The 26367-nt window shown below is 37.6% G+C and overlaps 1 protein-coding gene across 4 annotated transcripts in view; it reads right to left on the reverse strand.

Annotated features, from left to right (window-relative positions):
• Positions 1 to 26367, reverse strand: part of LOC136864388 (armadillo repeat-containing protein 10) — a 194326-nt gene that overhangs the window by 91715 nt on the left and 76244 nt on the right. For all 4 annotated transcript variants that reach the window (XM_067141321.2, XM_067141322.2, XM_067141323.2 and 1 more), the window contains exon 3: positions 4275 to 4564. In XM_067141321.2, coding sequence (XP_066997422.1) covers positions 4275 to 4564 — 290 coding nt within the window. The remainder of the gene's footprint in view (positions 1 to 4274; positions 4565 to 26367) is intronic.

Consider the following 26367-nt stretch of genomic DNA (forward strand, 5'->3'; position numbering starts at 1 on the left):
AGTTAGTATTTTTACACAAGTTTTATGAGGAGCATTTATTAAGGCGTACGTTTTCCAACTGTCCTAAATGCATGCGACCGGACAGAAAAACTAGCTGGGAGTTAAAAAGAATTGCAGGGGTGTCGCTTCCTTCTCTGTTCACTTTTCCAAACCAAACTCCATGGTGTAAAAGCCCTGAAGGGCATCGCCTACCAAGCGACCGCTGTTCAGCCCAGAGGCCTGCAGATTACGAGGTGTCGTGTGGTCAGCACAACGAATCCTCTCCACCGTTATTCTTGGCTTTCTAGACCAGTGCCACCATCTCACCATCAGATAGCTCCTCAATTATAAACACGTGGGCTGAGTGTACCTCGAACCAGCCCTCAGATCCAGGTAAATATCCCTGACCTGGCCGGGAATCGAACCTGGGGCCTCCGGTAAGAGGCAGGCACACTACCCCTACACAGGGGCCGGCTGGTTACTTTTAGGTCTCCTTATTTTAGAATTTGACTTAAGGCATCCTGCATTCGATTCCAGGCACTGACAGAGTTAAGAAAGGCATGGGATGGGGAAGATACAGCCTTGTTTTTGGGTGCAGTAGAGTTGGCCTTGAGTCTCCTCTAATCGAAATATCTATGATCTGGGAGGCAGTCACCTTCACGGGGGTGTAGTACCAAAGTGCTTCCTTTTCATAAGATGACTAATAAATGAAGATTCTACTTCCTCACAAACGAAGAACGATATTATCAATTTTACGAACAGTTTCAATAATGCAGCCAGTTTATGTTAAGAGTGCAGAAGCTATGATTGTACATGGTAACAATCAAGACCATCAATATCTACTGAAGATCCGTCACCGCACTCTGTAGGGCCGGCTTTCTTTTAATATCCACTGGGCGAGTTGACCCTGCGGTTAGGGGCACACAGCTGTGTGCTTGCATCCAGGAGATAGTGGGTTCAAACTCCACTGTCAGCAGCCCTAAAGATGGTTTTCCATGGTTTCCCTTTTTTTTTTTTTTGCTTTACGTGGCACCGACACAGATAGGTCAAATTGCGACGATGGGGCAGGAAAGGGCTAGGAGTGGGAAGGAAGCGGCCGTGGCCTTAATGAAGGTACAGCCCCAACATTTGCCTGGTGTGAAAATGGGAAACCATGGAAAACCATCATCAGTGCTGTCAACAGCGGGGTTTGAACCCACTATCTCCTGAATACTAGATACTGGCCGCACTTAAACCACTGCAGCTATCTAGCTTGGTGTTTCTCATTTTCACACCAGGCAAATGCTGGGGCTGTACCTTAATTAAGGCCATGGCCACTTCCTTCCCACTCTCAGCCCTTTCCTTTCCCATTGTCGCCACAAGACCTACGATGCGGATGCTTGTTCGAGGCTAGACTCTTGTACTTTGGACCTGAGACTCCTATAAATTGTACCTGTTCGAAGCACCTATGGTTTTTCACAATATTGTAGCTGTCAGGAGTAGTTATGCTCTTTTGTATGTAATTTAACAACTGGGAGTTTTCTCCCAAGTTATTTTGTACCTCATTTAGACTTATAAGTCCAAGGCATTGTTAGAGCTGATGAGCTCGTTAACATTTTCAACTGTTCTTTGTTATACCATTAAATTTCTATCTCTTAATTTTTAGAAAGGAAAGAAATAAATTTTCCAAATTTGTTATACTAAGAATTGCTCTAAGTAATCCCCTGTCCAGCCATTCAACCCAGGCGCTTTCTATTCCTCTCAACCATGGGATACCCGGAACAGTTATATCGCAGAATGAATTTCTATACTAATAAGCAATGTCCCAATGCAAAGGAAAAAATAGATGACATTTCAACAACATCTTCCCCCTACTCATAACCATATGAAGAGATAATTAACCTTTGATGATGATGATGCTTGTTGTTTAAAGGGGCCTAACATCGAAGGTCATCAGCCCCTCATTAACCTTTATTTACAACCTTCTTAATGTGATTACTCTAATGAAGATCTTTCATTACAGTGACATCTGTGATCTCCGTGAGGTACTTTCACCCCATCAATACAGTAAATAAATGTGAAAGAACTTTTCCAATTATCGGTGAAATTTACAACCTGACATTTCATACTCTTTACCATCATACCATTGTCTGCTGTCCATCTTACAATATTGTCGAAGTCTTCTTGCAGTTGCTCACAATCCTGCAACTTATTTACTACTTTATACAGTATAACAACATCTGAAAAAGGTTCATCTGTAGCAGAACCAATAATCTTTTATATTTCTAGAATCATGTTTGTAATAGATGAAACCATTAAACAATAGTTTTCTTCCTCCTTGAGGCAATGTAATAACTTGCAGATTTTGAGCCATTCTGAAACAAAACCATGGTTACAGCATTACATTAGTAAAATTGTGAAGACTATTTTGGGAATATTAGATTGGGATTAGTAATCATTGAGAAAAATGACTAAGGGAATACTGGATTGGAAAATAGTCAGGTAAAAATGGCTATTGTGAAAACCGATTTGGGAACAGTAGATTGGGGTAAGTGTCTGGTAATAATCCTTGATAGTAAGGGTGATTTCCTCAACACTGATGGCTGCTGTTTGGGTTGTGGATTCTTGAGAAAGCACCTAGTTTCATTGCCAGTAATTACTCTGTTCTAAAGATCTTTGCTCACCCTACCGATGAGTACATCAATAATCAGTGCTTAATCCCATCTGCACATCTGTTAACCACCTCAGAACAACCTCTTCAAATTGTTATGTAAAATGTAGAATGCTGTGCACAGAACCATAACTGATGGCCAGTATGTTTTCCATGTCATCCCTCGGCTATGTGCAGCTCTTTGGATTTCTGCAGTAACTCTGTTGACCGTGCCTGCATGTCGGGCATTAAATGAGCACCATGTTAAAAAAAATAAAGAAGGCGTGGGTAAATCTAGCAGAAAAATACCCTGAGAAAACACCAGAATATGAACCTCATAAAAGTTCACGAATCAAAGAAGAATAAAAATGAAGATGATCACTCAATAACATGCAAATAAATTCATAATGAAAAAATGGCAATGTGATAGGGACATCGAAGACAGTAACCGGGGAGCATATGTAAGAGAAAAAAGTACTGTAAACAGTCTGAGCAATTAAATTAACCCTATATTCTCATGCATTAGCTACTAGTCAAAGAATAGTGCATTATTATTATTCTTTACAATGGTGCCTGCTAGGGACCACATGTCAATTTCAATTCATTCTTCCTTGTTGTTTGCTCTTCCATTCTTTTCAGTATTCCTTCATCATTGGCCTATACTTTATTCTTCTCTCCTTGGACTACTTTGGACTGGGTTTTCTTTTCATTCTTCCAGGGATTCCTTCCATTCTTAAAACTTTTTTAAAAATCTCTCTCTCTATAGTTTCCTCTTCTCTGCCTTGTCAATCTGTTATCATCCATTCTATAGGTACCAGCATGTCCAAAAAATAGCAGTCTCCTTTTTCTTAATGTTTCTGTTATATTTTCTATGTTCTGGTATACTTCCTTATTACTTCTTAATTTCCATTGTTCTTATGTTTTCACTGCACCTAAGATTTTTCTCATGGTTCTTCTTTCTAGTACTTCCAGTGTATCTCTAACTATAGTTCAAATCTAGACATTCACTTGCGTAAAGACATTCTGGTTATCACTATTAGCATTGCATTATTTTTACCACAGCCATCTGACCACTGTTGTACGGAAATTAACTCAGGTTCTTGGGACAAAACCTGATTCTTAATTTTCCTTTAATATCTTTCCACAAATTAGGCTACAGCAGTCCAGACATATTGTGAGCTACAGAATATGACATAATAAAATGTGCATTAGCCAAAATATACAATTCCTGCATTTATAAATTTATTGGTCAATATACACAAAATGAAATACCACAAAATAGCATGTTATCCTTTAAAACTGTTTACAATTACTTTTCAAAACTCCATTTCAAAATGTTGTACCAATTTACATTGAAATCTATCCTGTTGTTAACCAGTGAATTCAAACTGCAGGGATATTATGATCTTATCAGCGAAGTCTTACAAAATATATGTAGTTTTTACAAAATATACTTTTCCCAAGGAATCACTATACAAAAGAAGACAACTGATCAACCACTGGGGTATCAAATATTTCTTGGAAAGTGAGCAATAATACATAGTTTCAATACAAACTACCTGAGAGATATAGGACTGCTACATAGTCAATACTGCTTGTGTCTACAACAAATAATACACTATTTGCCATGCAACTATGTTCCTATATGAAAAAGATGCCAACTCACCGATTTCTACTACTTAGTGTTTCCAATCGAAGGCGTAATTCATCCTCACCATCTCTCAATAGTTTTTCAGCTTCCTTGCGAGCTTCTTCCTCACTTTTCCGACCCTCTGGACTACGATTCTTGGGGTGCCCTGTGCGCCGCAATGAACGTCGAGACCAGCGTCTTCGTACAGGTGATCCTACCAGTTCTCCATGCACCGCTAAATTGGAAAGATTCTCAGACGAACGGCTGGCGAGTATATGTCTCACATCGACAGGACTAAGGATGCGAGGAGAGCTCCAAGGAGAACACTGTAATAAACCAAACTTCTATTTGTAAATCTGTATTCATCCTGATAGGGACTGAAAGTTAATGTTTTGAACATCAGTCACTACTGATCTGCATTTAGGGCAGTTGCCCAGGTGGCAGATTCCCTATCTGTTGTATTCCTAGCATTTCCTTAAATGATTGCAAAGAAATTGGAAATTTATTGATCATCTCCCTTGGTAAGTTAAACCAAACACTTTTTTAGAGATGCCGGAATTTAGTCCCGCAGGAGTTTTTACGTGCCAGTAAATCTACCGACATGAGGCCGACGTATTTGAGCACCTTCAAATACCGAAGGACTGAGCCTGGATCAACCCTGCCAAATTGGAGTCAGAAGGCCAGCGCCTCAACCGTCTGAGCCACTCAGCAGGGCGCTTTCAACTATTAAGTCATGCATTTTATATTGAGTACAGCATGTCATTCAGTACAGAATGAGTGAGCAAACACGCTTGTAGCTTTATGTGACCGGGCAAGTTGGCCGTGCGGTACGGCCGCGTAGCTGTGAACTTGCATCCGGGAGATAGAGGGTTTGAACCCCAATGTCAGCAGGCCCGATTATGGTTTTCCGTGGTTTCCCATTTTCACACCAGGCAAATGCTGGGGCTGTACCTTAATTATGCGACAGTTGATATCATGTTTGTTGGCAAGGAATATCCAGTTTCTATGGAACTCAAACCACCAGAACATGAATTTTCATTTCTAAAATCTCATATGGATTATCCAGGAGTTAAAACCACAGCTGCCTTTGTGAGAAGGCAGTGATAATTCCACTTTGCTATCACACCCCATTAGAGTGACAGAGCAATTTCCAGAAAAGGAACAGGTTCCTAGTATGGTCCCAGGTCATAGTGTGCTGTTTTAGCAGTGCACTGAAGACCTGTATGACGTACTCAGTGTTAGCTACGTAACATAATAGCATAATTTGAAATCGTTGATATCCATATAATCAAAACACCGTTCTTGTTGTATCTGTTTTTGTCTTTAATTGTTTTGAATATACAACAATTTCAATGCCCGATCAATCACTGATGACAGTGATCAACAATTCGAGATAACTAAAAAACACTTGTTCATTAACTCGTGCATTCAATGGATGAGTACGTCAATATGCTCCTTTCTATAGGAAAGTATGAAAAAACGTACCATATCTGAAATGTTTGTATTGCGAGAGATTTCCACAAACATGAGAACTGATACATACCTGGGAGTTTGACAATTTCTGCATGCAAAAGCATTAACTGAACAGATACAACCCATCACATACCTCAACACCATTTCCTAACAAAGAAATACAAGTAGTCATCTGGAAATGCCATATATCATCCTTTTGGAAGAAGTGAGTTATATACACAAATGTGTAGTTTGAAACACATTCAATTTTGTGTCAAAAAATCCTGCATGTTCATGTAGCATGTACGGTTTGATAAAATGGTTACGAACTGCAACATCTTGAGATTCATGCATTTACGGCTGTTGTCCAGGAGGCAAATTCCCTATCAATTGTTTACCTAGCTTTATCTAGTCTTTTGTTAAATGTTCTCAAAGAAGTCAGAAATTTATTGAACATATTCCTTCATACATTATTCCAATCCCTAATTCCTATAAATTAATATTTGTCCCAGTTTTTCCTCTTGAATTCCAAATTTTTCTTCATATATGATTTATTCTACTTTCAAAAGCTCTACTTAAGCATATTCTTCTACTGAGTCATTTCATGCCATCTCTCCAATGACAGCTTGGAATATACTGCTTAGTCTAGCAGCTCGTCTCCTTACTCCCAAGTCTTCCCAACCCAAAGTTTACAACATTATTTGTAACTCACTGAAATCACCCAGAACAAACTGTGATGCTTTCCTGTAACCTTTACTTACAACCTCCTTAATGAAGATCTTCCCTTATATTAATACCCAAGTACTTACAGTGATTCTTATGAGGTACTTTCACCCATCAGCGTAGTGATTAAAACTGCGAGGATTTTTCCTCTTGGTGAAACTTAAAACCTCACTTTTCATCCCGTTTACCATCATAACATTGTCTGCTGTCCATCTCACAACACTGTTGAGGTCTTTATGCAGTCGCTCACAATTCTGTAACTTATTACTGTAAACAGTACAACAATCTGCAAAAAGCTTTATCTGTGATTCCAGCTCTTTACTCATATAATTTATTAACATAAGAAAAGAAAGGTTCTTCATCGCACCAACACAGACAGATCTTATGGTGACAATGGGACAAGAAGAAGCTAGGAGTGGGAAGGAAGTGGCCATGGCCTTAATTAAGGTATAGCCCCAGCATTTACCTGGTGTGAAAACGGGAAACCACGGAAAACCATCTTCAGGGCTGCCAACAGTGGGGTTCGAACCTACTACTTCCCGAATACTGGATACTGGCTGCAATTAAGCGACTGCAGCTATCAAGCTCGGTCGACATAAAGGTTCATAGAAAAGTTAACTTCCTTGTAAAGTTAATATCAGATTCTAAAAGCTGGTGGGGAAAGTGGCATAAAAAGAATGCAACAGCTGAAGGTTTCTTGCAAGAACTTAGAGAAGCAGTCAGTTATGATTTCACAGTTCCTTAACTTCCATTATGCATTGATGTATCCAAGAGTTTTGCACACAAGGAACATTACTGATGGTGAATCACTGTTAAGCTTCCAGCCAAGTAATTCCTACCATCTACATTGCTGCAGAAACATGCTTATGAAGACAGGGCCAACATAAACGTGAAGAAAATTCAGAATCACTGGAAGATTATACAGTATATTCCTGATAGTAATGAAACTTTCTAGGAATGACTGATCCCGTGGCATGTAGCCCTCAAGGATTGTGATGAATGAGATGCTCTATATATCAAAAGTGTTTGGAACTATTAAAATAATGTACTGAAAATGTCTCAAAATTAACCAATTAATGTCTTAGTAATATTTTCAGAAATGTTAAATGAACAATAGTTTTCAAAATTAATTGTCAATATCTGTCTACAAATGAGTCAATATTCATTCCTTTTTAAAATTCTGTATGTCCACACAATTGAGAAATGAATGGCAAAAATTCAGGACAACATACATTTTTCTTGCCACTTGTTTTACATCGCACTGACACAGGCAAGCCTCATGACAATGGGATAGGACAGGGCTAGGATTACGAAGAAAGCAACCATGACCTTATTAAAGGTACAACCCCAGCATTTGCCTGGTGTGAAAATGAGGAAACCATGGAAAAACCATTTTCAAGGCTGCCGACAGTGGGGTTCGAACTCACCATCTCCCGAATGCAAGCTAACGAATACATGTCTCAAATGGCATAGCAAACTCGATTGCTGGACTGCACACAGTAGACTGGTTTGTGTCAGACAGTAGCTCAACACTGTAAGCTAATGTGTAGAAACAATTATGTCATTTGGTCAGTGCTATTATATGCCGATCAGTTCTTCATACCTCCTGAAGAAAAGAACAGCCAAACAGACATGGTGTTTTCAAAATGACCAATTCAGTATTGTTTTGGATGCTGCCTACAGTAATTCTCAGATGACAATTCAGGCTGTTGCATAAGAAGTCAATCTCAGCCAGTTATAATTGCAATTCTCCATTCCAATCAAACCCACTAGCATCATCTGCAGCTATATGAGGAGCTCCATGGGTGAATTTTCACAGCTTGAGTAACTTTGTGAGAATGGTACTAAGAAAGATAATGCATGATATAGCATTAATATAAAAAAATCCTACTCTTAGATGAATTAATATTCCAAAATAGCAAATAATATACACTAACAGAGGTGATAATTCTCACAAGATACAATAGGCAGTTTGAAAGTACAGTGAAAATTGAATTGTAAGGAGTTAGTGAAACCATTTCTTGGGACATTTTTATGAGCCAACTAACATAAGCCACTTCCATTTTCTCCACAATGAACTCCCACTATCACCATAGAATGTATCACTAGGAAAGCTAGTAACAATGTAGCTTCAACAGAATGGAGGTCCAATGCAACCATCTAAATCAGGCCTCTCAAATGCCCAAAATCTCGTGCGTGAAAATTGAGGCGCAGAGTTCCTGTGCATAGTGCATCGTTCCCATTCGGCTCGGCTCAGACCAACGCTTCGTCTCTGGGCTACTCGGCTAAGCTCGGCTCGGATTTGGAGCGCTACGGAGCAAGTGAGGAAGAGGGAGACAGGCGGAGCGAGCGAGACTGGCGTGGGGAAAGAGACAGACAGCGCTATTGCTCCAAATCGAGGAGTGGGGGTCTGCACTCTGGTGAACCAAGCGAAGTCGTCTTTTGCACCGTGCACAGTGCATGCACTCTGAGAGGCCCTGATCTAAATGCTACACATCCAGCAAGCAAGCTTGTAGTTTAATGTGACTGTTGATAACGTGATCATATCCACACAAGTTCCAGTTTTATGTAAAATCTGAAACATACAAATTATGCTACACACCATGACCAATGAACAGGGCAGTGAAGACCTGTATCTTTGCTTTCTTCAGATCACCTGATCTAACATCACTGGTCTTCCTCCTGAGGACCACTACACACAAATAGTCTATGCCATATGATCTGGAGAGTTTTTAACTGGTTTGAAAATCTGTTACACTTCTTATATTGAAATGTATCAGAATGTCTGTTCAACAGTATACTCAAATGTGAATGAACCAACACTTGCCTTGTTAGCAAACGGGTCACTTGAGTACTCAGGTTCCTATCTACTGGCTGTTCTGACTTAATTCATCTGTGATAAATATAGCAAAGCCATAAATAATATACTATGTCAGACTGCTTGAAGCAAGCGGAGATGTAAAATAAAAGATCAAAACAACCTACCCAAGAGCACAAACCAACCTCTTCATCATGCTGCCATTTCCCAACTTCATGCTTGTTCATTCCTGATGAACTACTGGGCTACAGATTATAGCCTTGTCCAATGATCTTAACTTGAGCACATCATACATTTCCCACAAAACATCATTTCTCTCTTTTTAGCTAATGGGTTAAACTCTGCACTAACACACAGATGATTCCTGATGATGCAAGGATGGGAAAGGGCTGGGATTGGGAGGAAGTGGCTGTGGCCTTAATAAAGGTCAACCCCAGCAATTGCTTGGTGTGAAACTAGGAAATCACAAAAATTCATCTTCTGGGCTGCTGATGAGGTTAGAACACATCATCTCTTGATTGCAAGCTACATGACCCAAACCGCACAGCCAACTCGCTCAGTGAAACAAACTTAATTTGAAATTGAGAATAGATAAAAGCACACTTAAGAATAGCTATTGGATAATTTGAGGAATGTATGCATTTATCTATGTGGTATAAGGATGAACAATCAAAAGTATTCAAACAAAGAGCAAATGGGAATCAGTATGGACTGATGTTCACAGGTTGCCTATGAATGACAGGAGGCATAAAAAATCTTAAGAGTGGTTGACTCATCTCTATATGTTTTCCACACATGCACACACCACCCACCCACCCACCCACCACACACACACACACACACACACACACACACACACACACACACACACACACACACACACACACACACAGAGAGAGAGAGAGAGAGAGAGAGAGAGAGAGAGAGAATATCTGAATGTGTTTTTTATAGTTGTGAAAGTATATGAACGGTAATGTGTGTATGTACGTATATCTACTCCTTTGTCCTATTTCTTGATCTTGGAGATGCTGAGGTTGCAGAATTTAGCCCCGCAGGAGTTTTTACGTGCCAGTAAATCTACCGACACAAGGCTGACGTATTTAAGCACCTGAGCACCTTCAAATACCACTGGAATGAGTCAGGATCGAACCTGCCAATTTGGAGTCAGAAGGCCAGTGCCTCAACTTTCGGAGCCACTTAGCCCAGCCGTTTGATATGGAGTTGGGATGAAGCAAGATGAACTGATGAATTCATACGGTATGATTTTCCTGGCAACAACCTCCGTTGAGGAGCTAATGATGATGAAATTAAAGATAGTGAATGAAATTGGGCAAGCAGGTGAAAGTAATTGGCTGTGGTCTATGAATAGGAACTGTCCCAGCATTTACCCGCAAGCGAAAAAGGGAAACCACAGAAAACCATTCTCAGGACAGCTGACGGTTGGGTTCGAACCCATGCGTCTCCCGGATGCAGAGCTAGGCTCCATAGCCGTAGTGCATTAACATGCGCAGCCACTCCGCAAAGAATATGAATGGTTAAATTATCTGAAAAGAAACTTCTGCTGAACAGTGTGGTGATGATGATGATGATGATGATGATGATGCTGATGCTTGTTTAAAAGGGCCTAACATATAAGTCATCGGCCCCTGCTGAACAGTACAAAATCATTCAATGTACATGCAAAATAAAAATATTACAAACAGTACATCAATGAAATCTAAAAGGACCTGGAACTTGGCAATCAGGAAAGAATAATCCACAAATGAGGTGATAAAATAATGAAACAACTACAATGATGAACATCTAATTTATTGTCATTTAAAAATATATAGGTAATAAAAGAATGCAGACATGTATTCAGTCTTCAATTCTCATTCTATTTGTAATCATATTCATAATAGTAAACATATAAACTTAGTATCTAGCACCTAATCTATTTATTACTTTCTCAATAACAATAGCTGACTAACAATCACTCACAGTGGTTTTCAAATAATCATACAAAGAACAAAACACAGGTCACTTTGAGTATGTAATAGCTGTAATACACAATTTCCCCTTAGCCTTCATATGTTTCACCTTGTATGTAATACTAATAAATATAGACAAATACTGAAGTTTTATATGAACAGCCCAAGCCAATTTGCAACCTAGTAACAAAACTGAAACTTAGAGGAAAATAAAACGAACTTACTACATTGTCAATTTAAAGAACGTTAAAATGTAGTTCCAGTTCTTGAGATGCTTAACATTATGGATAAACTCATTTATTTCTATGGGTATGGCATTAAAAAGAAAATCCTTAACTTGCCCTGTTACTGACCTTAGGTAGTCATAGATATTTCTTGTATTAACTTCATTTCTTCCCATTTGTTACAATATTGCTATTTTGTGATTTTTATATACCGGTACTAAACATGATAGTTTTTAATGTTTAATCCAAATGATATACCACATACGATGATTTGGACAAAATCTATATAAAAATTAAATATGACCACAAATGAACCTATGAACCTTGTTTAATCTTTAAAAGCACACAGAAAGATACTTGCAATAAATTCATTTTGAATGTTTTTTTGTTGCCAAAAGTACATTCCTTATAAAACTATAACAAAATGAAATATTATAAGGAAAATAGGGAATTCAATAAAACTATCAATCAAAAAGAGGCAGTGATACAAGGAAATCTGGCAAAAGCCATTATCGACAGTAAAGAAATGAACACGGCGGCAAGCAGTGATAAAGTTTTCTCTCCAAGTGCAATGTTCAGTAATAATGTGTATGAGATGTGTAATGCAACTAACGACTAGAGTAATGATAGTCTTAATGCTTGCTATGTGTGCATATTTAAGAATTCATGCGGTAGCAATGTGTTGGATCTGGCAGATAATTTTGTTTCCGATAATCTTACTTTTGACTCTTCGTATTTAAGGTTCAAGATAAAATCTTTGGAACTCGAATTAACGCCTAAAGATTAAATATCAAAATGCTGTTTCTTGATCTGGACAATTAACTCGTTGAGTTGAGGGAAAAAAAGCTAAATAATGCTGAAGTGCCGGGACAATGTGAAAGTGATTTTGAAGAGGCCCACGTTACATTTAAGGAAACATTATTGCATGCCTCGGTGACACAAAACAGTTTCCAAGTTTTAGAATCTGAGGATGAAGAGGTAAACATAGAATGAGACACAACCAAAGTGTTGAAACAGCAAAGAAAATCACACTGGCGAACGAAGCCGAAACAAGCCCGTATGTCAATAGTGGGGGACACTATATAACAAAATTGACAAAAGTATTGCGTACTACTATCCAGAATATAAGTGGGTTAACTGGCATCGCATGTCAAGAGTGACAATATTAACGAAAATCCAGATGCTTAGATTGCTCACACTGGCATGAATGATATTCATAACTTGCCAACATTCAATGCATAATGGTTGAGACTGATACAATTATTACTATATAAATGCTATTAACTCCACATTTGACTGGTTATGCAATAATGGAGATGCCCTTTTTGTCTATGGTAATAGTTGGCTCAGAAACTGATTTTGGTAAAGATGGACTACACCTTAATAGAAAAGGAACTTCTGAGTTTGGTAAACTTTTCAGTAGGATATCTAGTAAAATGCTCTCGGGAAACTAAGTAAGAAAAGGACAGGTGTTGTAAATCCTAATCGTCGAAACTTAACTGATAGAGTAAATGACTTAGAAAGTACAACCTACGTCAGTAATGAAATGTAGCATGTGGACGAGGAATCAATTCACAGTGGTCAAATACACAATCCAAGGGAGGCACCAAAGACATCAGTAAAAAGAATAGTTAAACACTTTAGAGGATATTATCAAAATGTTAATGGACTTTGAAGCAAAATATCTGAACTCAGAATTTCTTCTTGTTTATTTGACTATAATGTTAACTGAAACAAACTTATATGATGAAATCAGTGATAAGTAAGGAAAGGATTTTTAGGCACTAATAGGTTAGAATGAAAAAATGCAAGTGTATTTAACCAAGGCAGAAGTGTCTTCTTGCCAGCACAATGGTTTGCGATCTGAACTATCAGAACCCATAAAATTTATGCAACTCACCTACACAACTGTACAGTGGCTAGCCGTTATGTGCGCCTTGTTCAGATAAGTTTGCATTGTAACCTATTAGTGCCTAAAAATCCATTCCTTAGCGATAAGGAACTAGGACTCGAGACATATTCAATTTTCAGATGTGATAGATCACCTTTAACGTGTATGAAATCATCTCATGGGGCTGTAACGATCTGTATTAGTAAGAGGTTTAAACCTACAATGATACCATGCAATAGAAGAGCTTAACAGTTGTTTGTGTCCCTGAATTTTAACATCACAAAATTAATCAAAGGTGCTGCATACATTCCACCCAGGTCTCCAATCCAAAAATATTTTGACCATTGTGTTGCTGTTGAAAACATCCTCATAAATCTCAATGGCCATTTTATTATACTACTCCTTGACATCTTAATTGGATAATAAACAATGAAGCATTTTTATGCCCTTATGTCAGTAGGTAACCACATAGTACAATCCAGTTTAGTTACAGACACATTTTCTTATCTCTGTTTAAATCAATTCAATATCATTCCAAATTTTCTGAATCATTTTCTTGACTTGGTTTTCATTAACTCCAGTTCCACTGAAGTAAAAGAATCATCCCTGAAGCACCACCCAGCATTAGAGATTTTTTTTAACCTTTAAATGAACTATACAACTCATCCACTGATAGTTATTATTTTGACTTTTTAAATGGATATTATCAGTCACAATTCAGCCGGAAGGTGATTTTCAGAATGTATCAATTGATAAAGCAGTAGAATCCTTCTATGCAGTCCTACATTATGGCATTAAATTTTACATCCCTATATGTAATTTTAAGACTCCCAAATTCTCAAAGGGATATAATCATAAATTGAAATTACTGATTATTGAAAAGAAGAAAGCACACAAGTTGTACAAAATATCAGATTTCAATAGTGATTTATCAGCATTTTTCTAAATTAAGAAATGAATGCAAATCTGAATCCAAATCTTGCTAAACAAACTATATCTCCAACTGTGAGAAAAGTATTTGTTCAAACCCGCAAAAATTCTGGCAGTATCTAAGTTCTAAAAGGTCAGGTAACAATATTTCTTCATTATTGCATCTTAATGAATGAGAACACTGTCAAACTTTTCTGCTTAACACTTTCATCTGTTTGTTCTACTTGTCAAAATAATAATAATAATAATAATAATAATAATAATAATAATAATAATAATAATAATAATAATAATATGACACAGAATTATCTTTCCTTCAGTCAATCTGGTCAGTTATCAACATCAGTGAGCCAGAAATTTACAACAAATTGATATCTCTTGAATTAAAGAAAAGCTGTAGGACCTGATGGTGTTTCAACTTACCTACTCAAGAACTGCTTATTTATTTTATGTGAAGCACTCTTATCTGTTCAACTTATCATTAAACCAAGGAGTTTTCTCAGAGGAATGGAAGAAAAGATTCACTAGTCCAATGTTCATAAATGGTGATAAAACTGACATAAAACAATATAGAAAAGTTACAATTTCATCTCATATTTCCAAAATTTTTGACTCAATTCTTGACAAGTTCACACCTTTCTTAGAAATATAATTAATGAGCAACATGGATTATTTTTGGGATGGTCAAATTGTAGCAATCTTCTTCTATTCTATCAGTTCCTCTTAGATGCAGTAGATAACCATTTTTAGTAAAATTAAAGAAGTTTTACACCATCTGGAAAAGTATTGTACATAAAATGGGTTGACAATTCATCAAGACCAATGTAAAATATTTACTTAGGAAAAAAAAAAAAAAAAAAAAAAAAACATGAAAGAAATATAATTTCAGTACAAGTTTAGTGATAACATTCCATTTCTCGTTTCACAAGTTAACGACCTCGATTATAATCACTGGAAACATTTGTAAGAAAGTATTACGAAGTCTGGGTTGCATTACTAAATATTCCAGAGAATTTTCCATTTTAGCTACCTATCACTTGCTGTATGTATCCTATACTTGAATACTATACACCTGTATGGAACCCTTCTAGTCAGACTTCTATCCATAGATGAGATTCAGTACAACATAAATTTCTTCATTTACATTAATTTAGAGCAGGGTTCCAGTATAAAAATGTTGATTATATAGTCATACAACAATAATCAAATCTCAAGTTTGTCGCAAAGTCGTAAATTCCTGGATACATTTTTCATTTCTAAATTGTTCCACTCCCTGGTGAAATGACCACAACTCCTAGAAAAAATTAACTTCCACATACCAGACAGGTGTACTAGGTTTAATCAAACTCTGTACACAAATTGGCATTGATTTAACTACTGGTATGCATTCCATGGACCACTCGAAAGAATGTCAATTTCTAAACAAAGTGGATACTGATGTACTTAACTACTCATTGTCAAAATTCAGAAATCGTACAATCTCCAGAAGTAATTACTACTTTTCTGAACTCACTTGTACTATAACCTAATTATATATATGTACATTTTTTGTCTTCTTATACTCCACTGACTCTTTCTTTTGACTTTGCCTTTTCTTCTCTTGTGTTATAAAATGGTATTACTGTTAATAAAGTATTATTGTCAGTAGTAGTAGTAGTAGTAGTAGTAGTAGTTGTAGTAGTAGCAGCAGTAAAATATATTATCTACATAAGTTCCACTCCTCCTGATTTTACAGCATTGTACAACTATTTCAGCAGGACTGATTGTCGCCATCTCCACAGCATGAAATAACCAAGTGTTGAGAATGTCGAGAATTTGCACACTATTATCCACATGATCCGTATTGATGTGACATATAATTGAGAAAAATAAATCAATGATTCCACCTAACTGACACTATTTATTTGTCCTTGACAAACTAAAAACTGTAGTACATGTTTCGTCCAGTGACTAGACATCATCAGCTAAGTCTTGTTTAGGTGCAATAATTACAAGAACTAAGAACATATTCATCTCTACTTAATCCTAAAAGGACATTTAAAAACCTAACTCAAACTAAAGGAATGTGTTATGGAAAAAAAAACTGGGGAAGTGAGGGATGGATGGATGAGATTATCAAATTATGGTTTAAAAATAATGTTTAACAGTTAAAATGCCTTATAGCTAATAATGCTTTTGATGTCCTATTCAATACCGTTTTAAAAGTTAAGTAGTCTTTATGATAGCGTGAGTCTCAGATATTCTGGAAATGTAATGAGTTGTTGTTTTCTTATGACACTGAACTTTGTTTGAAAAAACATTTAAATTTTTTTTAAAGTTATGAGTATGTTGACGAAAATTATAACCACATTGGAGTTTGCATTCCATACGAGAATTTTAAGTCTTGCTTGCAAAACCACCAGCCAGTGGAATCAGAGGTACGGCTTTTTGCAGATGATGTTATTCTCATAGAGTAATAAATAAGTTACAAGATTGTGAGCAACTGCAAAATGACCTCGATAATGTTGTGAGATGGGCAGTAGGCAATGGTATGATGATAAACAAGGTTAAAAGTTAGGTTGTGAGTTTCACAAATAGGAAAAGTCCTATCAGTTTTAATTACTGCGTTGATGGGGTGAAAGTTCCTTTTGGGGATCATTGTAAGTATCTGGGTGTTAATATAAGGAAAGATCTTCATTGGGGTAATCACATAAATGGGATTGTAAATAAAGGATACAGATCTCTGCACATGGTTATGAGGGTGTTTAGGGGTTGTAGTAAACATGTAAAGGAGAGGGCTTATAAGTCTCTGGTAAGACCCCAACTAGAGTATGGTTCCAGTGTATGGAACCCTCACCAGGATTACTTGATTCAAGAACTGGAAAAAATCCAAAGAAAAGCAGCTCAATTTGTTTTGGGTGATTTCCGACAAAAGACTAGCGTTACAAAAATGTTGCAAAGTTTGGGCTAGGAAGAACTGGGAGAAAGGAGACAAGCTGCTCGACTGAGTGGTATGTGATTAATCTATGTAAATCATCCAAGACTAGACTTTGTATTGATTAGGTGGTCTATTTAATAAATAACTTACTGTTATTATTCCAATCAAATATCAATACGGACCAAAAATGATATTTATTATATGTAATGAGTGGTATGTTCTGAGCTGTCAGCGGAGAAATGGCGTGGAATGACAGTAGATGAATAAGTTTTAAAAGTAGGAAAGATCACAATATGAAGATAAAGCTGGAATACATGAGGACAGATTGGGGCAAAAATTAATTTATAGGTAGGGGAGTTAGGGATTGGAATAACTTACCAAAGGCGATGTTCAATAAATTTCCAATGTCATTGAAATCATTTAAGAAAAGGCTAGGAAAACAACAGATAGGGAATCTGCCACCTGGGCGACTGCCCTAAATGCAGATCAGTATTGACTGATTGATTGATAATAAATGCAGTCTAATTCCAAGCAACCCTTAAGATTCTCCTATGGAATGCCAACTCCAATGTGGTTCTAATTTTCATCAATATTCATTAAAAAAAAAAAATTAAACAAGATTCAGTGCCATAAGAAGATAACTCATCACATTCCCAGAGAATAACAGGTAGAAGACCACCTGGAAGACCAAGAAGAAGAAGGATGGACCAACTGAGGGAAGACGTGGAGAGAAGAGGATGGAATTGGGAATCTGTCATGGACCACAAAATCTTTTTGAATAGGCAACTTTGGAAGACACTCGTTTTCAAACAGCCTACCTGGCTCACTGGAAGGGCAAACTGATGATGATGATGATTCCCACAATATTTGAGACTCACACTATCATAAGGACTACTTAACTTTTAAAACTATATTGAATATGGCATCAAAAGCATTTTTAACTATAAGCCATTTTAAATGTTTAAAAAAATTTAAAACCATAATTTGATAGTTTCACCCATCCCTCCCTCCCTCCTTTCCATAACACATTCCTTTTAGTTTGAGCTAAGCTAATTATTTTTAAGGTTTTTAAATGTCTTTTTTAGGATTAAGAAGATGAACAAGACTTAGCTGATGATATCTAGTCACTAGACAAAACATGTACTACAGCTTTTAGTTTGCCAAAGACAAATAAATAGTATTGATTAGGTGGAATCATTGATTCATTTCTCTCAATTGCATGTCATGAATTCGGTTAGTTACCAATTTAAGACTGATTCTCAATGCTTTTAAAAAGGTGGTTCATCAAATTCTACTTAGGGATTCCTTGGATTCAAGTGATGCTTGTCTGCCATAAGAGTAAAATGGCAATTCTAAGTCAATTTGAAAGAAGAAAAAAAATGTCCCTTAGGCCCTAAATGACTTTGACTGTTCATATGCCAAGTGAATAGTTATTATTCAAACATAATCATGTTCTTAATATTATGAGATCTTACCTACACCAGGTAGTAAAATAGTACATAAGATACAAAAGATGGATACTGTGTCAAAATCACAAAATGCTAGGAAATTAAGGAATTCTGATCCATTATATTGCCTGAATTCTACTGAAATGTACCACATGGATGACCAAATGTAATTCCAACATTTTCATAATACCACATACTCATTTCTTGAGCAGGTATACAATGCAGTGTCTTTTTAGAAAGTAAAATGTTATACAGCTGAGGAAAAAGAAAAAAAGAACCTGCATTAAAAAATACAAAAATATTATGAGAATAATTCTCTTTTTCAGTCAGTAAAATATCTTCAGACACACTCATGGAAAAACCCTCTACCCTCTTTCCATACCTCTCTGTTAAATATGAGCTGAATAGGAGATCCATATGTTCACTACTTTCTTCGTTCAGTCATAACATTTCATGAGCATGCAGTATATTGTTGCTCTCTGTAAATGCCTATAGATCCAATCCACTTGGTTAATGGAAAACAAATCATTCCGTACACTTCTTCCAGCAATCATCCAGACAGCAAAACAGCCTCGTTTACAGAAACGCTGCCTGCCAAAATATAATGAAAAAAAAATTAGTAAAAAGGTTGTTCCGAACCAAATAAAGACAATAGAAATCTATAAATCCAACAGGGTAATCATATCCTACAAAACATAAAATCCTACAAACTTTGAACTTGTAAGACGGTTACTACACTGATTTCCACAGGATTATTTTTTTAAGTGATTTAGTATCACATTAACACAAAGCCTCCATGGCTCAGATTGCAGCGCGTCGGCCTCTCACCGCTGCATACCATGGTTCAAATCCCGGTCACTCCATGTGAGATTTGTGCTGGACAAAGCAGAGGCGGGACAGGTTTTTCTCCGGGCACTCCGGTTTTCCCTGTCATCTTTCATTCCAGCCACACTCTCCATTCTAATTTCATAGCATCTATCAGTCATTAATAAATCACTTTTGGAGTGGTGACCCCATCGTACTAACAGCCTATATATGATTCATTCATTATATCCCTGACCTGGTCAATGACTGGAAAACAGGTTGTAGGTTTTCATTTTCAGTATCACATTAATACTGATAAGTTTCTCGTGACAGTATTTTTATATTATTAAAGCGGAATGCTAATGAAGTCACTAACAGATGAATTGTCTGAATAAGAACAGACGTGAAATGAAATAAGTGTGAAGTGAACATTCCAATTAAAGACAGGGAAGAACAATCTAATGAAATTTAATGCTCAGCTCTTTAGCTGAATTAATGGTCAGCATACTGGCCTTCAGTTCAGAGGACCCAGTGTTCGATTCCCAGCTGGGCTCAGGATTTTTATTACATATGGTTAATTCCTCTGTGTAAGGGACTGGGTGCTTGTGTTTGTCTTAATACACTTCTTTCCATCTACATAAAATGCACTACACTACCAACCATGACAGAAACATGTAACATTGAATATATCCTTCCATATAGGGTTGGTATCAGAAAGGCAAATCTATATCAAGCAGTAACCACAATAAGCTGGGAAAATGGTCAGCAGTAAGAGTAAGAAGAAGAAGAGGAGGAGGAGAAAAAGAAGTGGCATAGCAAGCAATCCTGAGAATTAAGATACCAGTTACTATGGAATAATAAAGGGTATATTGGACATACTTTGAGTCATCCTGCTCACGTGTTCAAGCATCTAGGACTCCAAATTTATTGATGAACCCTAAACCATGACTCTCCAAAATATTTAGGATATGTATTCTCCTATGGAGTGCAACAGGCTTCATTCATTCCATTCCTGACCCAGTCGAACGATTGGAAACAGGCTGTGGATTTTCATTCTCCTATGGTATTACAGCAAACTAAATCAAACCAAGATTATGTTGTGAGTTTACACTTAAAATCAACAGAATTCTGCAAGGAAGCAGATCAAGTTATCCTTAAAATTATCTATTTACAGACTGATTTTGCTATGTAAATGTCAAAGATGGAAGAACTCAGGATATCATACACACAAATTGGAAGTAATGATGTTATTTGCTTTATGCCCCACTAACTACTTTTGACAATGCTCATGCACATGTTGGCGTCTGTGTATGCAAGTACCTGGATGAAGTCAGAATTGAGAGCATGGTGTGGTCTGCTTGTAGTCCCGACCTAAACCTAATAGAGTACGTCTAAGTGCAAGGCTTCAAATAGCCTATGCAGTGGCCTCCACGGTATGCACTAGCCTTGCGTCTTGGGTGGTGTGCTAAGTCCCAACTGACGAGCCTAACTTAGCACACGAGGGCGAAACGCAGGCAACCAAGAATGAGTTAGCTGGATAATTTATAATGTCCAATAACGGACCATTATATTGGTATTATAAATTTACTCATTCAGGACAAATATTTTAGGTTCCCTATGGGAATCAACATCTGCATCATTTGATGGCCAGGCAGGCATCTATTTTTGGAAATTGAGATATAGCTCTCATAGTGCACTGGCACTGCTGGTGGCTTCAAATAGCCTATGCAGTGGCCTCCACGGTATGCACTAGCCTTGCGTCTTGGGTGGTGTGCTAAGTCCCAACTGACGAGCCTAACTTAGCACACGAGGGCGAAACGCAGGCAACCAAGAATGAGTTAGCTGGATAATTTATAATGTCCAATAACGGACCATTATATTGGTATTATAAATTCACTCATTCAGGACAAATATTTTAGGTTCCCTATGGGAATCAACATCTACATCATTTGATGGCCAGGCAGGCATCTATTTTTGGAAATTGAGACATAGCTCTCATAGTGCATTGGCACTGCTGGTGGCTTCAAATAGCCTATGCAGTGGCCTCCACGGTATGCACTAGCCTTGTGTCTTGGGTGGTGTGCTAAGTCCCAACTGACGAGCCTAACTTAGCACACGAGGGCGAAACGCAGGCAACCAAGAATGAGTTAGCTGGATAATTTATAATGTCCAATAACGGACCATTATATTGGTATTATAAATTTACTCATTCAGGACAAATATTTTAGGTTCCCTATGGGAATCAACATCTACATCATAAGTGCAAGGAGTCGTTCGCCAAACATGCTGGCTCAACTTTGGGCTGTGCTCCAGGTAGTGAGCCCTTATTGAAGTGCTCATTTAATTAATCAGTCATTTATTCAAATGTACAGAGAATATTCCATTTTTATTAAGTGCTAGTAACTGACAGGAATCATCTACATTCAGCAGCACATGTCGCAATTTCTGCAGGGAGCTTGGAGCTCGGATTTGTTTGCTCACCAGCTAAGTTTGGAAGGCGGAATTCCGACATGACGCATACAAAGCCGAATAAGGGAACGATAGAATTCCAACGGACAACATTTCGGATGCCCGGGCGAAAGGCTAGGGTAGCTTACAAGAAATGTTTGAAGTAAGCGTCAGGTACGCGAGGCGTCGAGCCAATGAAACGATAGAGTCACCGGCGATACGGCGAGGCATTGGTCTAGAAGAGATGTGGCCCCAATCGAGGATACGACGGCGTCTTCGAGGACGAGTTAATAAAAACGATGACCGCGTCAGTTAGTTACCCTATTATTTGGCGAGATTCTGTGCAGGTAACATGAAGAAGTTTTGATTTACGCGAGTGATCGTGTGGGGACTTGTAAGATTTTGTTGGAAGACGCTCAGTCTACATTTGATATACTCAACTTTTCTTATACTGGGAGAATGGCTTTTAACTTACGACTACCAAAGGAAAAGAACAGTTCCATTTAATCATTTCAAAGTGCATAGTAGCCTGCCTGTGTGAATCATTTTCTGAGGGCATAAACTTTACCATTTTCAGTTCAGCCGTGTAAAATATGGGAAATATTTGACCTAGTTACGGGTGTAGATAAGAGAAGCGTTTCCGCGACTGAATGGGAACTGGTTTCATGGTCGGTGGAATTTACCTCCGGCTGTAGTATTCTAGTAACTGGCCGGTTGATCTTGACCTAGTTTCTACATCGTGTACGAGGGGATGTTTTAAACGACATCCAGAAGCAGAAGCAGCAACGGAAAATTCGACATCACCTTACTACCCCTCGATGGAGACAAAAGGACTGATCCAAGTCTTTTCTGAAGGTAGCATTATCATCGAAATGGCGGGCTAAGAAGCAAGATGGGGTCGGCTGTCTCCCGAGGACGAGCGGCCATTAGTCAACATTGCAGATGAGTACAGTATTTAATGTAATTATGCGAGTGTGAACGTGTTTAATGTTGCAAAAGGGGATAGGTTAGTCTGGTATTTAACTTCTGTAGATGTAGCTTTGTTTCGTAGGACTACGTCCTATTTAAAGTAAATGATAGGAAGCTTGTTAATGTAAATATAAATTGTAACATTTAATGTATTATTAATGGGAGCTCAAAGTGTACGGAAACATGCTGTCATGTTTTCTGGGATTTATTGCACGATGAGCGAATGAGAGTGTGTAAGACGGTGGAGTGTGGATCCACAAAGTTGTTAGAGTCATCTTCACGACCTTTTTGTATATCTAGGTGGTAAATTGATTATTAATTCACGAATTCAACGAACGCAGTTTCGTATTTCGAGTTCCAAATATTAGAATAAATTTTCTGTAAAATGTATTATTATTATCATCTAATGAGTTTCTTGCGATGTAGTGTTGAGATATTTCAGTAACTTTCCGATGTTCAGACATGACCGATTGTCAATGTGGCAAGTTCTTAGTTTCAGTTCATCATATTTATTACAGAGTTGGCCACCTTATTATTCATGTTTATTTTGTGCGCGAGTGCTTTATTTGTGACCAGCGCGGTCATTTCTTCAGTTTTGCGTGACTTTAGGACATGAGATATTATTTGTGTGATTTTGAGTAAGAGGACGCGTTCCTCATCTGAAAGGCCTGCATTTTCTTGATTGTGTGACTTGCCTCGGGTAGACTCTTGAGCAACGTGTGTAAAGGGTTGGACCCTGTGGTTTGGGTATTGCTGCTTTATTCTGGGAGACGCTGATCTCCACTTCGAGTCATTCTGCCGTGTGTTGGCGAGGGTGATGTGTTTGTCTACCGAGGAGATTTTTATTTGAGCGGCCTATAATTCGTGATTATTTTTTTGTTTCTGTCCATGTCTCTACGGTTGTGGCAGTCGACGGGAGTTTTATATCGCAATGTTTGTTCTGATATCCTTTTATGATATAACCGCGCTGAGGAATATTTGTGTCATGTCATCTCTTCCAGGTTACAACGCTGAAATAGGTGTTGAAAGGTAAAGCCTACTCTGTCATTTGTTTTTTTATTGTCTTTGTGTCCAGTAATTATTTTCAGGAACATGTGTTGAATAAGAAGTGTTGCTTAACATCTTATTATGTTGCCTTTCATTTTCGTTGTGGCTTTAAGTGGATGCGAGTTGCGTGAATGCGGCATGCTTTCCTTGGTGAACCCTGGAAAATATGATATCATGTTTTTGTTTCTTTGAATGTATATATTGCCTTTTATATGATTTTGATTTGTGTGGTTCCAATCCATATTGTTTGTTATGCTCATGAGATTGTTCATGGCTCAAGATGTATATATTGTGTGCGTAGGATGTTTTACTACTCAGCGTGTTATATATTGTACAGTTAGGTTATTTTGTCCCCCCTTTTGCGCATTAGATCACGTCTTTTCTTAAGGTTAGGGACCCCACTGCAATGTCAAGTGTGCAGAAATGGGGAACGTACTCATCTACAGTTAAAAGTATCAACAAAAAGTAAAGCCAGGAGCGTGGTGCATGCACGCAAGCCCGTGTGTTAAAATTAATTTTTAAAAACTTAAATATTTGATTTGATATGTTAAGTATGTGTGTCGGCATACTTGTGAATTTGTAAAATATTCTGATTCTCAAGATGGACTTTATCCAGCTGAAAAGGAAAACAACAATCTGAGTCATGTAAATCTGATTATTTGATATTTTGCTATTTTTTAAAAATATTTATCTTGTTTATTTTAATAAAAAGATTTTCCTCCAAAACTGACGTCATGCTTCGCCTTGCTTTATTGGTAGTTTTAATTGACCTCACCGTGTCCATATTTAGTTATATGTTCCCATCAACATCCAGGGTGTAGGGATTTTTAGGGCATTATTTTATCATATTTCGGACTGAGCATGCCTGGGATCGGCTGACTAGTCTGGGGCAAGTTACCTTGATGGTAGAAACGGGGACAGTAGAATGGGACTCATCCCACAAGAGCACATTTGGGACTGCACCCTGAGCACCTCTGCGGCCAGAGGTGGTAATAGCCATTACAGAGACGAATGAAATATGTTGTAAACAAGTGGCAAATGAACTACATACAAAACAGTGCAGAGCTCCAGGTTCAACATTTCCAAATTTGTGTTGGTGCATTGTTGTGATTGTTATGATCGATAATTTTTCTCAATTATTGCGCTGAAACTTTTTCAAATTGAGCTATTTAAGATACATTGCCATAGTGCTGTAATGTCAAAATATTTTAATTTTACCTGGTTTCAAATGGATTAACATCAAATTTTGTCTGAAATACATTATGTTTTACTTTTTTTTGTCGGTGAGAGTAAATGGTCTCAGAAACTAACGAATTGCTATACAGGATAATGAGAACCAGAAGGATGGTCTAAAAATGATAGTTAAGCTCAATAATAATTTCATGCTAAGAGGTATAGAAGCAAAAGACATTGTAATATTAGTGGCAAATTGAGGAATGTATATTTTTTTACAATTTGTTTTATGTCACACTGACACAGATAGGTCTTATGGAGATAATGGGATGAGAAAGGCCTAGGAGTGGGAAGGAAGCGGCCATAGCCTTAAGGTACAGCCCCCAGCATTTACCTGGTGTGAAAATGGGGAAACCACGGAAAACCATCTTCAGGGCTGCCCTCAGTGGAGCTTGAGCCCACTAACTCCTGGATGCGCCCCTAACCGCACAGCAAACTCGCCCAGTGGAATGTATTTCATTCACTGAGATTAGCATACTGAATATTGAAGGGAGCAGTGGTTCACAGCAAAAATTTATGTACAAAAATAATTAGGAAATTGCAGTGTGTTACACATTCCCTCAATTGCTGCATAGCTTAAGAAAAGCCAGAGTGCAGGAATTTTGTCGTTTCTCGTAAGAAAGGGTCCTTTAACATGTCAATAAATGTACTGATGTGTCTTGTCTGTAAGCATTCACAAATGAAAATCAACTGCAGCAGGATTCAATCTTCTAATCTTGATTCTGTATTAATGTATGTAAGCATGTATACAATGACCAGAAATGTACTGTACACTATAACACAGAGGTCCTCATGCTGGGCATTTCGTCCCGTGGGTGCCCAGCACTCTAAGCAGGCGGGCAGGCCTAAGTGTATGATATTCAGACACAGTGATGTTGTGGTTACGTCACACGCCGTGAAGGCTGGGTGAAGTTGTCCTATTTGCTCTCAGTCACTGCAGCGATACCTGAGTTTGAAATGGAGGCAGAAAGTAATGAAAGAAAGAGGGCAGAAATCCATGTCATTTTGAATTTAAATTGTAAGAAATAAGTTATTTATATTCATTGTAGTTTATGTATTTTGACTGGATACAATAAAGAGTTAGGCCAACAACCTCAAATACTTTTCTACTGTATGTAAAGAATTTCAATTTTCAATACTGATTGATGATTGATGTTTGTTGTTTAAAGGGGCCTAACATCGAGGTCATCGGCCCCTAATGGTACGAAATGAGACATAATGAAATGAAAACTTAAAAGTCCAAAATCCTCCACTG

The sequence above is a fragment of the Anabrus simplex genome, chromosome 2 (assembly GCF_040414725.1).
Source record: "Anabrus simplex isolate iqAnaSimp1 chromosome 2, ASM4041472v1, whole genome shotgun sequence".
Taxonomy (NCBI): Eukaryota; Metazoa; Arthropoda; class Insecta; order Orthoptera; family Tettigoniidae; genus Anabrus; species Anabrus simplex.